General features: G+C 42.4%; 1 protein-coding gene across 1 annotated transcript in view; it reads right to left on the reverse strand.

Annotated features, from left to right (window-relative positions):
- lrrc75bb (leucine rich repeat containing 75Bb) overlaps positions 1-16727 on the reverse strand; it is a 75555-nt gene extending 58828 nt beyond the window's left edge. The window contains exons 1-2 of the mRNA XM_030066019.1: positions 15718-16727; positions 3691-3819 (exon numbers count right to left, since the gene is read on the reverse strand). Coding sequence (XP_029921879.1) covers positions 3691-3819; positions 15718-16008 — 420 coding nt within the window. The 5' untranslated portion in view covers positions 16009-16727. The remainder of the gene's footprint in view (positions 1-3690; positions 3820-15717) is intronic.
- Between the last annotated feature and the right edge of the window lie 261 nt (positions 16728-16988).

Raw genomic sequence — 16988 nt, forward strand, 5'->3', positions numbered from 1 at the left:
TCATGTGTTTTGCACTGAGGAGAGCCACTCTGCTATAAAGCCCGATCGGTGGAGGGCCACAGTGATGGTTGTCCTTCTGGAACTTTGTCCCATCTCCACACAGGATCTCTGGAGCTCAGTCAGAGTGACCATCGGGTTCTTGATAACCTTTCTTACTAAGGCCCTTCTCCCGTGATTGCTCAGTTTGGCTGGGCAACCAGCTCCTGGAAGAGTCCTGGTTGTGCCAAACTTCTTCTATTTGAGAATGGTGGAGACCACTGTGCTCTTGGGAACCTTCAGCCTTCTCCAGATCTGTGCCTTGCAACAATCCTGTCTCTAAGCTCTGCAGGCAGTTCCTTTGAGCTCATGGCTTGGATTTTGCTCTGATATGCATTGTCAGCTGTGAGGCCTTCTATAGAGAGGTGTGTGCCTTTCCAAATCATGTCCAATCAATTTAATTTACCACAGGTGGGCTCTAACCAAGGTGTAGAAACATCTCAGCAGCAATCAAGAGAAATGGGAGGCACCTGAGCTAAATTTCAAGTGTTGTTGCAAAGGGTCTGTATACTTATGTCAATGTGATATTTCAGTTTTTCTTTTTTAATTAATTTGCAAAAATTCCTACAATGCTGTTTTCACTTTGTCATTATGGGTACTGAGTGAAGATTAATGAGAGAAAAAATTAATTTAAAAGAGTGTACTATCAGTGAAAAGTGAAAAAAGTGAAGGGTGTCTGAATACTTTCTGAATGCACTGTAGGTGAACGTAAAGGTTATGAAATATTTGCAGTGATGGTTGGCCTAGGTGCCAGGAAAAGATGCTGGCATTTTCCATTTCTGTAAATCGAGGATATGCTGAAATGTAGTTTTCAAGTTTCAAGACACAGTATATAGTGGGGCGGCTTAGCTCAATATATCACAACAATCGTTCATTTTGTGATAAAAGCATAAAATTTGGTAGATGTGTTGGTGGATATATTTCAAACAAATCTGGATATTGGGCCATCACAAAATCGCCCCCTAGTGGCCATAGTAGGCATTTAATTTGTTAAAACGAATAAAAATATTAAAATGATTCATTAAAATATTTAAAAAAATGTAAATACACATTAAATTAAGAAAAAATACAGTTATACACACTCAGTTTCTCAAACACTTTCTGGCCCAACACCACAACCACCACTGCAAGCCAGCTAGCCAACGAGCTTCCTGTGACAAGCAGTGGACAGTCCATGAAGGTAGGCCTAGATATTTTATTTCAACTGTAATAATTATGAATAAAATATGTTAGTTTTTGGATATATACATTTTGAGCATCATAGATAAAGGCTAAAGAGAATTATTGTGGGGGAACAGTGGAGAGGTAAATTTTCAAGCTTGCAAAACTAGGTAGTTAATCTAGGTAGTTAGTTTGGAACATGTAGCTAGCTTGGAATGTAGCAAGTATGTAGCAAAGCTGTAGCCATGTTGTATGTAGCTATGTTCTGTACTGTTACATTGTAATAAAGCTTTTTCCCACTTTAAAATGTCTCTAAATTATATTTGTGGTGCTGAAAACATGAAACAGCAGCTGTAGGGAAGGCAAAGCATTCCATGCCAGTAACCACTGATGGCCAGTTTTAAAAATGGCTGCCACAGTCATCAGAATAAAGATTTGCAGTGGCCCAATATCCAGATTCATTCAACATATATTCAGTAATGAGTGTACCAAATTTGGTGCTTTTATCACAAAATGAATGATAGTTTAGCTATGCCGCCCCACTAATAAAGCAAATGAAAAATTCCATATTGGGAAGTAGGTGGGGTGGTGGAAGGGTCCATCAACAAGGCTTTGCTTCTGCAGACTGGGGTTCTTGTCCCATGTCAAGCAAGAGAGGTCTTTGTTTTAACTTTAGCTAGGTCACGTTAGCTAACTAATATTAGCGAATGTTAGGCTATGTTTCATATCCATGACCTCTTTTTATCCTTAACAATGATGACAAACTTTTCCTAACCTTAACCACGATCTTTTCCTGACCTTACACAAGTTATTTTGTTTGGTAACAAAGCCAATGAAGCAATCCCTTAATCTTTTTGGAGAGGTAAAAAACATGTAAATTCTGTTCTGACCAGTCAGACTGAGGTTGCGTTGCTGCATATCATATATACAACACACAACACAGATCAAAATTGCATCTACGACTACATAGGAAGGTGTCCTATATTGCAAAGATCAGATTCCATTAGTTTTCAACCCAAAGCAACCCAAAAATACTGCATATGGGCCACTTGCATCTGTAGTGTGAACGAAGTCCATGCAGCCTGAAAAGGTTTCTGACACATAATTTGTCTTCTTCTTGCTCTTGAAAAAAAAACTTGCAGCTGTACATTTCCAAAGCATTTTCTGCAAAGACAGATTTACCGTCAATGTTGTGCTGAGCCAACAGCTATTCTGAGTAATCACGACCTACTCACTTCTGCCAGCTCTCTGAATAGCAGAAGGGACCTTTACACAACTAAAGTCTACGGGCTCTAGTTTCGCAGACCTGGCGAGGCGGGGGCGTAGCGCAGATGCGCTTCGCCAACTGGGTGTGGCCAGGCGGATTTTCCAAGTTTGGCACGCCGTTCTCGGTGGCGCAAGTACTCCACCATCCCTCCTACCGGCGCAAGGGAGGAGAGAAGGCGTGGAGTGGGTTTGACACAGCCGATTCACATTTAACCAATCAAATGAGCCCCTGTCCTTGCCTTTAAAATGCGCTGCGTGAAGGCGTAATGAAAGTTTACACAGCTGACATGGAGGTCTATTGCTGCAGGCGGAGCGGAGCTCAGGAGACAGGCGCAGAGCGGAGACCGGCGAGCAGTGCGCACACGTCACCAAAACCTCACAGGCAGGCTTCCGGGATGTCAGGCACATGAACAATGCAATAAATACAGAAAAAAACACTATTCAATGCTACGATCACAATCAGCACATACATATATCTCCATATCAACTGTCCCGTCACAGCTGATGTCAGATCAAAGGAGATTGGCACCGTTTGTGCTGATTGTGAGGTTTTGGTGATGTGCGCCAGGCAGCCAAACTTCCACTGCGCCAGCTCCGCTCCGCCTTGCGCTGAAAGTAGACGTGGTTTCAGATGGCGAGCTTTTGGCGCACCTTGGCGAAGCCTTTTGGCACGAAACTGTCAATGCGCCAAGTTGAATCTGTCGGCACCTCCCCCCGCTGCGCCGCCACTCCCATCTCCGCACAAGTCCGTCTGCGAAACTTGGACACTGTCCGCCTCTGCCGTTTCGCTGGTCGAAACTAGCTCTGCGCGGGGTTCGCCTCACTGCGCCACCCCGCGCTGCGCCGGGAAACTAGAGCCCTATATGTCACTCCTCACTGAACGCATTTTAGAAACGCCTTGTTGTGACTGAAAAGTTCATGTTATTCCTTTATGCTAGCAGTTAAATTCTTGTTCTTTCCCTTGATTCCTTTTTTCTGTGCTTGGATTAGAAAGCAAACTCTTTTCCACTGGGGATCATGCACATTTGTTTCATATTATGATGTAGTGACCATACAAGCAAAAATGGACAAATGACAATTCATAATCCTAATAATATCACAACAGCATCACAAAAAAAGTAACACTTGTGAACATTGCTAATAAATGTGAACATATTTTACTTTGCCATTTTCTTTTGTATATTTCCTGATAACATGGTTGCAACAGTTAAAGCAAACTACCCATACCCTTTTTGGACACTGCATATCCCGGGCTAGGCTTAGAAGCAGCTCATGAGAGATTGGGTCCACCAGGTTGAGAAAAGCTGCATTCTTGTACAAAATGTCATTGAGTGATGTTCCCTGGAGTCCTAAATCCTAGAGAAAAGAGCAGAGAGGAAACTACTTTCATTAACTTACAGTTACTGAAACTTACAAAAGGAAATTAAGCACTTTGGGTAAAAAAGCAGTTATTCAAAAAGAAAAAAGTTAAAGCCATGCATGATTGAATATTGTGGTGATAAATCTTAGATACTGTAGGGAAATAGAGTTTATGTATCTGTGTTTATGTACTTTGCTCCTCATCGCTTTTTATTTTGCTTGCTTATCATGCTGTAAGTTGATAAGGTTTCACCATATGAGTCATGTGCATAGATGCCAAACTCAGCAGCAAGGTTTAGTGAACAAAGATAAAAGAGAGCAATCTATTCTAAGGGCCCTATCTTGTGCCACCCGCTATCCGCTGCCACTACCCGCTACCCACAAATTGCGGATTTAGGAACTTCCACTATCCCTAAACGGTATCTTGCGCCACCCGCTACCCGCTATCCTTATGCCAACTCCGTCATTTGCGCCTGGAGGTGTGTTCGTGGGCGTGTTTCATGCGCTATCCCTAAAGTTGCTATCTTGCGCACACACAGGGAAAGCGCTAAAGTTTGGGCTGTTAGGAGAGCGCGCCCAGGCGGCTTCAATGTGCACCCCGACGGAGCCTCGCCACACACACGGTCGGACTGATACCAGGACGCCGCCGGAATGGACTGAGTCTATTACTCATATTGACTGTTTAGAGGAAAAGACTGTTTTAATTGGACACTTACGCCAGCACGTTTTATTGTTTTATCATAAGCCAGCAGCTGTGCTATATTTTTATTTTTAATATTTTATTTGCCCAATCTACCTTGTCAATAAATTAGTTTACACATAGTTCCACCTCTGCCTCTTGTGTGTGTGTGGTGTGACCCGGGGATTTTACTCAATCAGTACAACCTTGTGACACGTCCACTTGGACACATGTGGCTCCACCTCCCGAATTAACTCGCCTATAATATATAATATATATATATATATATATATATCTATAAAGCCACCTTGCTTTAGCCTCAGTAGAAGCCCTGAGAAAATCTACCTCCCTCTCTCCATCGCGGGTTTAGGATTTAGGATTTAGGATAGCGCAGCCTGCCCTTAAAGGCAATGGCACCTGGCACATTGATTGGTTTAACTGGCGTAACGCCCAAAACACGCCTATACATAATATAGTGGGTAGCGCAGGTGTTTTACGGAAAGCGGGAGGTGCACAAGATAGCAACTTTTACGCAATGCTAAATCTGCAAATAGGGCCCTAAGGGCCCTAAGGGCCCTATCTTGCGCCAGACTCCCTAAACCCGCTATTTGCGGATTTAGGATTCCCCCGCCTCTTCCTAGTTGCTATCTTGTGCACCTCCCGCTATCCGCAAAACAAAAAGTGTGTGCACAAGATAGCAACTTTAGGGATAGCGCATGAAACACGCCCACGGACACACCTCCAGGTGCAAATGATGCAGTCGGCATAAGGATAGCGGGTAGCGGGTGGCGCAAGATACCGTTTAAGGATAGCGGAAGCTCCTAAATCCGCAATTTGCGGGTAGCGGGTAGTGGCAGCGGATAGCGGGTGGCACAAGATAGGGCCCTTAATGTTTCATTCAGACCAAATGATTAAATTACATTCTCATGTGAAAAAACTTACACTTTCTGGTGGCTTCAAGTACTGTCAACAAGAGATTTCATCATTTACACAAACTCAAAACAGCATGAAGAAAATACTATTTGATTCAAGTTAAATGCACTTCCACTTTCTACCCCCATTCTTTACTATTCATGAGCAAAACAGTGTGATGTGCAGAGCAGTTTAATAAAATCAGGAACCAGGACACATCCCCAGGGCCTGATGATATTTGTATCATCTACAGGGTGCTTCTATTTACAGTGACAATGTAAATATATTGAGGCAAAGGAATCTGCATCTTCGGGTAATGCTCTGAGTGCTGCCATGTCATCGTGTTTGGGACGTAATGTTTTCAGTCACATCAAATAGCTCCACCAACATGCAGCATCCACCAACTTTTCAGGGAGGATACCAGCAAACACAGACACACACTCACACACACACAGTCTCACATAAACAGAGTGCAACAAGCAAACAGCAGGCAAGATAAAAAGCTTAGCAAGTGAAACAAAAGCATTCACTCAATGAAAGGTTGGGAAAGAACAGGAAAGTTAAAAGGGACTGCATTTAAACTTCTCCCTTACAAGACAAAGGGGCTAGTTTATTAGAGACCATACCAGTGATTTTTGGCCTGTTTACTACAATTTACCCACATTTTACAATGCAACAAACCATTTTGCATGTCATGCAGTGGATTTCACAACATATAGTCAAATCTCTTGATTTTTAAATATCAATTTTTGGTTCAGCCACCTTTTACATTTATATTTCTGCTTGTGTGGCTAACAAAGTTGTCGCCATTCATAAATCATGGAGCTGATCATTCTCTGTGAGAAACAAACATTTGCTGGGTGACGATTTTCCATGGCAGAGAGACCATTTCACTCTACCCAATTTAACATCATCAAAGCACAACTGTGCTGCTGCTTTTAGGAAAACTAATGTGGAGAACTTTATTACAGTGATGGAATACTGGTGTGAAGAATGTTTGAAGGCTCTAAATGTTCATTTTCTTATCATAGTGGAATGAATGAAAACCAATGGCTGGACAAAAGGTAAGAAAAATGATATCGTCATTGTAAAATACGATTACTTTCTTCAGGAAAATATTAGCAGGAATGTGAGGTTTACATATTTTGTAAATGTTACGCTAAACATGCAAAATCACTGGTATAGTCCTTTAATGTCCTATTGACTATGAGTAATACAAACTGTTTACAGACAATGTCCTCGATTAATTTTGATATAATATGCTGCCCGCAATGTTTCTCTTCCCACATGGTGTGTCATTGATGTAACTGCTATTTACTGTATGCCAGAAAAAGGAAGAATGTCTTTCCACTGGTCCAGAAACTCGTCATCACCCCTGTTTACAGCAATGACTGTGTTATATGCTTTATAAAAGTGTACAGATATAGGCTGAAAAGTGAAAAGCTCAGGAGCAAATGGTGAGAGTTGTGTATCAACTGAGAAGACACTGCAGCTTGTAAGGAGAAAGGCTGGAGGTTGAAGCTATGTAAAACATGCACTGCGCTCTGACAGCCCTAACACTTACGGGCACAGTGGAGGCAGAGAGGAAAACTCCCATCAGCATTTTCTCCTCCTTCAGCTTTCGAGTTGATTTATTACAGTAGAGTTCTGTGGGATTCCCTGATGCTGGGCTATCCACCACTGCAGCTCTCCTTTTAAGAAACCCAATTTAGAGTAGACTGTAGAGAGCACAATTCATAAAAGGAAACATAATGGAATTTGAAGATGATTTTATGACTGTGTGATAACCATGTAGTGTAACTACGATCAGATACATCTATTGTTGACAGTATTACAGTAGTACAGTATTACAAGGAATTTACAGCTGAGATTTCATTCATTCATTTCATGCTTTAATTTTACTCACTCCTAAACAAACAGCAGGGAATGTTTTCCAATTCATCAATGACAGCATGTCTGCATTTGTATGACTTGTGTCTTCCAATCAAACCACAAAAAACGTGCAAAGCTGCATATCTAACAGCTGCCTTGTCACAAAAGTCTGAATACAGTGATAAGTCCTGAGTCGGAGACGTTCCCCTACACCAACAGCTCATTAGAAGCCAATTTAAAGGACTACACAAAGCAACAAATCTGGCCCTGACACCTTCTGCTGCAATGCCACAGCTGTCAGGTGATAACCCTGCAACTCCAGTTTTGCTGTAATCCCATCAACCCATCATATATATATATATGTATATATATATATATATATATATATATATATATATATATATATATATATATATATATATATGTATATATATATATATATATATATATATATATATATATATATATATATATATATATATATATATATATGTATATATATATATATATATATATACATATATACATATATATATATATATACACATATGTATATATAGAGAGAGAGAGAGACACACACACACACACACACACACGTATGAGATCTGTGTGCTCTAGCTATGGGCCAGAGGACATGAACTGAACACCAAAAAATTGCAGTTTTGAACACTGTTTTCATGGTTTTGCATGTTGTGTTTTTGATAACTAAATCAGAAACTTATTTCAACTGTCAGTTCTTGAAGCATTACATACATTAAGTAAGTTCAGGCAACATATTTTATTTTGTGTACACCATTGTGAAATGAGGATTTAATTAATTACACAGGTAAAGAGTCATGCTGAATAAAATAACTAAATAAACATTGCACAGAAAGTAAGGAAATTTGTGTTTGGTAGATTATTTCTTTGTTGTAACAATGCTTCCTGGCAATAAATCTTGTACCGTTGGAAAGCCTGTTTATTTCCCTTTTAAATGGAGCCACATTTGTAAGGAACATGCATTTGTGGGTTGAGCAGCAGAGCTGAGTATGAGGGTTGCGCCCATGAAAAATTTGCCAAATCTTCTCTGCCAGTGCAAAACAGCTTATTCTGCTGTTGCTATTGACTCTTGTTTTGAGCTTCTGATATCTGTGAGTAGGGATGAGCGAGTACACCACTATCTGTATCTGTATCTGTATCTGTATCTGTATCTGTATCTGTATCTGTATCTGTATCTGTTTAACCATCTACATTTTGGGCCCTATCTTGCACCAAAGTCCCTAAACCCGTTATTTAGGGATTTAGGATTGCGCAAGAGGCATTTCCCCGTAAAAGTTGCTATCTTGTGCACCTCCCGCTTTCCGTAAAACACCTCCGCTACCCGCTATATTATGCATAGGCGTGTTTTGGGCGTTACGCCAGTTAAACCAATCAGTGTGCCAGGTGCCATTGCCTTTAAGGGCAGGATGCGCTATCCTAAATCCTAAATCCTAAACCCGCGATGGAGAGAGGGAGGTAGATTTTCTCAGGGCTTCTACTGAGGCTAAAGCAAGGTGGCTTTATAGATATATATATATATATATATATATATATTATATATTATAGGCGAGTTAATTCGGGAGGTGGAGCCACATGTGTCCAAGTGGACGTGTCACAAGGTTGTACTGATTGAGTAAAATCCCCGGGTCACACACCACACACACACAAGAGGCAGAGGTGGAACTATGTGTAAACTAATTTATTGACAAGGTAGATCGGGCAAATAAAATATTAAAAATAAAAATATAGCACAGCTGCTGGCTTATGATAAAACAATAAAATGTGCTGGCGTAAGTGTCCAATTAAAACAGTCTTTCCTCTAAACAGTCTATATGAGTAATATACTCAGTCCATTCCGGCGGCGTCCCGGTATCAGTCCCACCATGTGCGTGGTGAGGCTCCGTCAGGGCGCGCATTGAAGCCGCCTGGGCGCACTCTCCTAACCGCCCAAACTTTAGGGATAGCGCACACACTTTCCCTAAAGTGTGTGCGCAAGATAGCAACTTTAGGGATAGCGCATGAAACACGCCCACGAACACACCTCCAGGCGCAAATGACGGAGTCGGCATAACCGATAGCGGGTAGCGGGTGGCGCAAGATACCGTTTAGGGATAGCGGAAGTTCCTAAATCCGCAATTTGCGGGTAGCGGGTAGTGGCAGCGGGTAGCAGGTGGCACAAGATAGGGCCCTATCTGTATCTGTACTCGGAATGGGCGGGCCCTAAACTGGGAGTGGGTTTTGCTTAAACCGGAAGTTGACCGGGTTTGACCGGAAATGGGTGGGGCTTAACTGGTATGTTATTTTATACTTGTATTTTATATTTTATACTACTACTATATTTATTTTTTATGAACTACAGTGAGAAAGTGTCAGACTCTCAGTGCATGCAGCCAAAATAAGAATAATAAAGTACTTTGTGTGTTCAGCTAATGTATGTGTGTAAGTGGTGTGTGTGTGCAAAGACTGTGACTCTGCACCACATCCACTACGAGCAAAGTTTTCCAACTGACTTTATATCAAACACCAGCCAGTAAGAGTGAGTAGCCGGTTAAAAAAAAAAAAAAGCTCTGTGTCGGCAGTGAGAGACGCAACTCCAGTTGCATTCAACCCCAACCCCTAACCCCTAACCCTAACTCTGCTCAAAAGCAGCGCGTCTGTTACCAGTCAAGTTTAGCACAAACTCTACTGACTATCAGTGATTACAGACCGAGGGAAGAGCGAGCTGGAAGAAACCTGACCGCTACTGAAGAGAGATGTGACGTGAGCTGTCACACCTGAATGAGTGACAGAGAAGATGTCCCTGTGTGTGTGTGTGGGTGTGTGAGCAGGGCACACGGCGTAGGGGAGGGTTGCTGTGTGTGGCTGGTCTAACACACAACGCAGACACAGTCAGCTACCCAATGAGGATTTTCATTCCTTGCAAGCACAGATATTGACTCATATTACTCAGATAATACTTGTACTTGGCAAAAGTGCTTTATCCGTACTGGATACTCGAGTATCCAGCTCAACCCTACCTGTGCGCATGGGCCCTGCTACAGTGGTCAAGAATCAGCATTCCGCGTTTGACTGATCTGGATAGGGCCCGTGCGATAGGGCAACTTCAAGCTGGTGTTCCGCAAAACCAAGTTGTGGCATTATTTGGAGTGAGCCCTAGTACCATTTCCAAAGTGAAGGCCAAGTTCCATATAACAGGAGATGTCAGAGACAGGCCTCAAAGTGGGCGTCCCAAGAAGACGACACCCCAGGAAGACTGTTTCCTCACCCTGTCAGCACTTAGGTACCGTAGGCTGTCTTCTACAGATTTGTAGTCATGGTTTTCAGGACGATATGGCTGACGGCTCTCTGCCCAGACAATCCGGAACAGACCGCATGCAGCCAATCTCCGGTCTCATAGGGCTGCCAGGAGGCCTGCCATGACTGGCCTTCACTGTCAGGCCCATTTGCGCTGGTGTCGGCAACACGTGCACTGGAACCTGAACATGTGGAGGATAAATCCAGATTCTGCCTACGGCATTTGAATTGTATGGTCAAAGTGTGGAGAAGATGCGGAGAACACTATGCTGATTGCTGCACCGATAGAGCAACACCTTTTGGTGGAGGCAGTGTGATGGTGTGGGGCGGCATCTCCCTCACTGGAAAAATGAGGCTTGTCATCATTGGAGGTAATCTCAATGCAGAGAGATATCGAGATGAGATTCTGCAACCAGTGGCAATCCCATATCTCCACAGTCTGGGACTGAACTCTATCCTCCAAGATGACAACACTCGCCCCCACAGAGCAGGGTTCATCAGAGACAACCTCCAGAATTTGGGAGTGGAGAGGACGGAACGGCCTGCCAGCAGTCCTGACCTCAACCCCATTGAACACTTGTGGGATCAGCTTGGGCATGCTGTTCATGCCAGAGTGACCAACACAACCACTTTGGCTGACTTATAACAAATGCTGGTTGAAGAATGGGATGCCATCCCACAGCAGTGTGTGAGCAGGCTGGTGAGGCTGTGTATGGTTCTTCCACACACTACTGAGGCTCCTGTTTGTTAAATGAATATGTTAAATTGCCAATATGTCATGTTTCTTCAGACTTAAATCATCCAATCCACCAAACACTAAACAAGAGTCCATGGCAGAATAAGCTGTTTGGCATTGGCAGAGAAGATTTGGCAAATTTTTCATGGGCGCAACCCACATAGTCAGCTCTGCTGCTCAACCCACAAATGAGACACAAATGTCTAATGAGTAATTAACTTAATGGCCCAGAAGGCAGATTTGAGATGAAGATACTGCAAGAGGCCATAGTTATTGGCTTCCTTTTGTAATGACTTCCTCTATGTTAAACAAGTATGCCCCAACATCCATCATGTCAAGGCAGTAATCTCCAAATTCATCTTTTCTTGAGCGAAAAGGCTGTTTTGCTGCTCAAGTACAAACAGGAGATCTACTGCCAGTGTTTTCAATGTGAGCCTCAGTGTGAAGTATTATTAGTCAGAAACTTGGCTTCAGCCCCATACAGCCTAACAGTAGCAGTGCTCTAGGTACACCTCTGTAAGCAACAGAGAGACTGTTTTCTGCAACAGCATTTTAAATGTCCAGCTATGTGGAATGCCGTCCATGCACTCAACCATCAACTGTATGTGATCTTAGAAATGTCTCTGATAATAATAAATCAGATATGACAGAGCTGAGCTGAGTTTCTGTAATAACTATGGCTTTCAGTTCGAATGCAAAGATCAAAGTCTTATGTAGCTGTCTTATGTAAGTCTTATAAATCTGTGCATGACTGATTATACCTACACCCTTTGATAAACATTTAGTACAGTTTGAGCTTCATAAAGAAGTTCAGGTGTTACCCATAACAATCATATCCTCAGTTCATGTTTTGAGTGCATAATAACATAAATGCTTTTCCTGAGCCAACTTTATATCTATCCATGTGCACGTGTTCTTTTTTTAGTCTGTTCTACTGTCTTCAGTCCATCTTCTGACGCTGGATATTGTTTTCTTATCACATACAGTGCTCAGCAGTGTAATTTATGCAATGGTATAGCACTGATGGGAGAGAGTTTTAATGACAGAGAATCCTTTTGATCAGACATGCTTTTGTCTATAGCTCAAGCTCAGCTATTAACTATGTTACTTTTGTCTCTAATTAACACAAGTCCTTAAAAAAGAATTAGAGCAGGGAGGATGTTATACAGGAATGTGTTCATCAACACAACAGATATAACTGAAATGCAAGCACAAAAGTTCACCTATTATTGGGAGCTATGGACCAGCAACAAAGAGTTTCATGCTGTGCAAAAGGAACATGTACCTTACTCATTGGCTTTTAACCCAGCATGAGACATTGCTCTGTTTTATGTGTTTATATCCTTTTTACTGTTTTATTGCTTTTACTGTTTTGTTGTTTTATGATCATTTATGCACACTGATTTCAAATCAACAGGAAGTGCACAATTTGTGTTGCAAAGTCACGATCTCGCCCAAATTTTCACTTTGCAGAAAATCTATCTCCTCCCAGGGTGTTCATGGAATCGGCTTGAAAATTTAATACATGACAGAGGACACAGTGCTCAACAAATGTTCTGAAGGATTAGTCCAGAATCTGATTTGACTGGTAAATATAAGCCTTCAAAGTCAGAGTGTCCACAACCAAAGCCTCCAATTTTTCCTATGGACTCTGGTGTGAAAAGGCAGGATCTTGGCAGACACTTGGCACTAATTAGGCCCCTACTGTCTAAAGTAAAAGTCTGACAGCTTCCAAACCTATGCCGATGGAAAGAGGACGAACATTACTACAAAAATAAGATGTTTTGGTGTAGATTTGAACAAGTCTGTGGCTGCTGTGAAGACTCTGCTTGGCTGCATGCACATCCCCCAATTCACACCTAGGGCTCTAGTTTCCCGGCGCAGCGCGGGGTGGCGCAGTGAGGCGAACCCCGCGCAGAGCTAGTTTCGACCGGCGAAACGGCAGAGGCGGACAGTTTCCAAGTTTCACAGGCAGAGGTTCGCCGAGATGGGAGTGGCGGCGCAGCGGGGGGAGGTGCCAACAGATTCAGCTTGGCGCAGTGACAGTTTCGTGCTAAAAGGCTTCGCCGAGGTGCGCCAAAAGCTCGCCATCTGAAACCACGTCTACTTTCAGCGCAAGGCGGAGCGGAGCTGGCTCAGTGGAAGTTTGGCTGCCTGGCGCACACCAAAACCTCACAATCAGCACAAACGGTGCCAATCTCCTTTGATCTGACATCAGCTGTGACGGGACAGTTGATATGGAGATATATGTATGTGCTGATTGTGATCGTAGCATTGAATAGTGTTTTTTTTCGGTATTTATTGCACTGTTCATGTGCCTGACATTCCGGAAGCCTGCCTGTGAGGTTTTGGTGACGTGTCCGCACTGCTCGCCGGTCTCCGCTCCGCGCCTGTCTCCTGAGCTCCGCTCCGCCTGCGGCAATAGACCTCCATGACCTCCATTTTAAAGGCAAGGACAGGGGCTCATTTGATTGGTTACATGTGAATCGGCTGTGTCAAACCCACTCCACGTCTTCTTTCCTCCCCTCCGCCGGTAGGAGGGACGGTGGAGTACTTGCGCCACCGAGAACGGCGCGCCAAACTTGGAAAATCCGCCTGGCCACACCCAGTTGGCGAAGTGCATCTGCGCTACACCCCCGCCTCGCCTGGTCTGCGAAACTAGAGCCCCTATTGTTAGGAGTGAGAGGTCATGTCAAGCACACACTAGGACATGCTAAGGGCGCCATCTGCTGGAGGGGCCCCTCTAGTGGCCAGAGGGGCACCGGCAGTGAATGTACAACCAGTGGGTTTTTGTTGGCGTTGTGTGTGTGTGTGTGTGTGTGTGTGTGTGAGAGTGAGTGAGTGAGTGAATGAGTGAGTGAGTGATAAAACACTGGAAAAAACGGACCATCCCCGACGGGCACAAGGGGGACGCGGGGCACGGGTGCAAGGGCCCACCCAACGCTGCTTTCAGCTTTAATTTGTTTGATTGTTTTTATTCTTTTTACTGTTTTGTTGTTTTATGATCATTTATGTACACTGACTTTCAATTCAAGCATGAGACATTGCTCTGTTTTAATTTGTTTGATTGTTTTTATTCTTTCTACTGTTCTTACTGTTTTGTTGTTTTATTATCATTTGTGTACAGCACTTTGTTTCAGCTGTGGTTGTTTTAAAGTGCTATATAAATAAAGCTGAGTTGAGTTGAGTACGATTAATCAGCCTAGACAGATGTTTAACAGTTAGCAGCAAATCAGCATATCAGCTGAGTTTGGACAGACTGCTCCTTTTTTGTAAGTGGACTTGTATATGACAAGTAAGCAAGATTCCTTCACACAGATAACCCAGTGAACAGCCACTGAGAATAGATGTAGTTAGCCTTTCATTTAGGTTATTTTTTATTTATTTATTTATTTATTTTTTACTGTGATTTAGCAAATGACCTTTCTGAATACAAGCTATACACTTAGAAGGCCTTGCTGACACTGTGTTTCAGTTGTGTCTAGCCAGCTAGGCTAGGCTGTAATTTAATATAAACCAGGTGTTTTTCAGACAAAGAAATCTGCCAGTCATTCAGTTAACATGAAAAAGTCCAATAAATTTCAGGACACATGCAGTATTGGTTATTTTTTCTCTGGATTGTTTTAGGAGGGCTGTTAGAAATATTCAAAGTGGGGGTTACCCTGTTTACTAATGAATATTCACAACATGAGCTAGTTGTCGAGATGACCGCTCTGCTTCACAACAAACAGGTGGTTGTAAGTTACTTTTACACAACAACAACAAAAACCATCCTCTGTCTAAGACAGGGCCTACATGTCAGGGGTATTGAAGGTAACCACAGATTTGAGAGGCTTTAATGCAAGCAATTGTGAGAGGTTACAAAAATTAATAATTATTAGATGACCAGTCCTCTTGAAATACTAATTACCATCTGACACATTGCACATTGTCACATGGAATCAACTGATGGCTTAGAGACTACGTCCTCTCTTGCTGGAAGTATTCGATGAACTGTCTCTTGCCACTAAACATAGCCTATAACCTAAAAAAAAAGTCTGATGCTGGCTTACATGCAAGCCCATCCCTGTTAGCCCTAACTTAAGATATTGCATTTACAGAACTTTGAGTTTATGAATAGTGCATTTGCAGATTTGCGTATACCTACAAGGGTATGATTTGCAGATGAAAACTGAACAGCTTTGAATCCCTATCTGTTCAAATATAGTTGAATTTAATGTCTGTGAATCTATATACTGTCTATCTCTTAGTTCTGCAGAGGGCTAAACTTTTGCTTAGATCTGAATGACTATGCATGTCCTTTAAAACAAAGTATCACATCACAGCAAAGTTTTATAAATGGTCACTTTCACCTCATCCAGGGTCAAATACATGAATCCCTTACCCTTCTTAGCAATTTGAGCACTTCGGCCGCTTGCTCTGTCTTCTGATCTCGCAGTAGCCTCTGGATTTCCCGGATCCAAGCCACTCGTCTAACATATGGGCTGTGGTTTGCTCTCCGCAGCATCCCCGGGAGCTTGTCGGACCTGAGCATCAAGGATGTAAACAAGAAGTCTCCGCCGCCTCTGCCTACACTTCTCTCGGTTTCTCCAGAGATGTCATTTCTCTGGCGTCTCCTCTTGGACAATTTATTTTCAATATCGAGACTCCTCTGTCTGGTCAACTTGGAACCCATCACTCCAGAGAAGATGTCTCGGCGTATTTGGTGATGAGAGGGATCTGGCAATTTACGGCCATAACATTCCACTTAACTTGTAAAGCGTTTCATCACGTTATATTCCACAGTTCTCTGAAGAAGACAGGTGGATAGCTGCAGGAAAACGTTTACCTTGCATCAGTTGGCGAGTTAAAGTTGTAACAAGCTGTAAACATGTCCGTTGTTAATGCTCAACACATCGCCCCTCCGTCTCGGCTCTGTATCAGTCCATGCAGTAGCTGGGCTGAGAGTGGCAGCCTTTGCTGTACACGGGGCTGCTGCGCTCCTCATCCAATCAGATTGCTATGTGCTGTGCAGCCTGCTGGGAGTCGTGGAAGAAGTGTTCCCCGGCTTAGTTTTGCTTCTTGACCTCATATCATAAATATCAAGTTTATTTGACAACAAAGCAAAGCAAGCACCTGTGCACAAGCCAAATCACCTCAATTATTTGTGAACAATTGGGGTTTATCTTTTGATTAATAATTTGGACTGTGTCTTTATGCTAAAATCGAATAATCTGCTTTTCCTCTTTGGAGCATTGAATTTAACTTTAGCATATGAAATTTAGCTGTTGGTCTTCATAGCAGCAAACATAATAAATACAGTATTAGAACAGAATACAAACAATTAGGTTACAAACACACAGTATGCAGGTTAGCATATATTAAGTGGACTGTATAAGTGGGATATATGGGAATAAATACATACTAACTAGGCTATGTAAACCTCTAATAGGAAAAAACAAATATCAGTGTCCATAAAAACATAAACTCGTAGGTCAATTATGAAGGTTTTTTCAACCGTTATAAAAAAAGTGCTATATGCACCTATGAGAGGGACATGAGATAATAAAGAAAATGGGTATTTGAAATTACAGTGATGCATGACGTGCACATGCACATGTACAGAAATAGAAATGTAAAAAAAAAAAGTAAAAATATTATGATTAGCTGTGTATA

The sequence above is a fragment of the Myripristis murdjan genome, chromosome 12, assembly GCF_902150065.1.
Source record: "Myripristis murdjan chromosome 12, fMyrMur1.1, whole genome shotgun sequence".
In the NCBI taxonomy this organism is placed as follows: domain Eukaryota; kingdom Metazoa; phylum Chordata; class Actinopteri; order Holocentriformes; family Holocentridae; genus Myripristis; species Myripristis murdjan.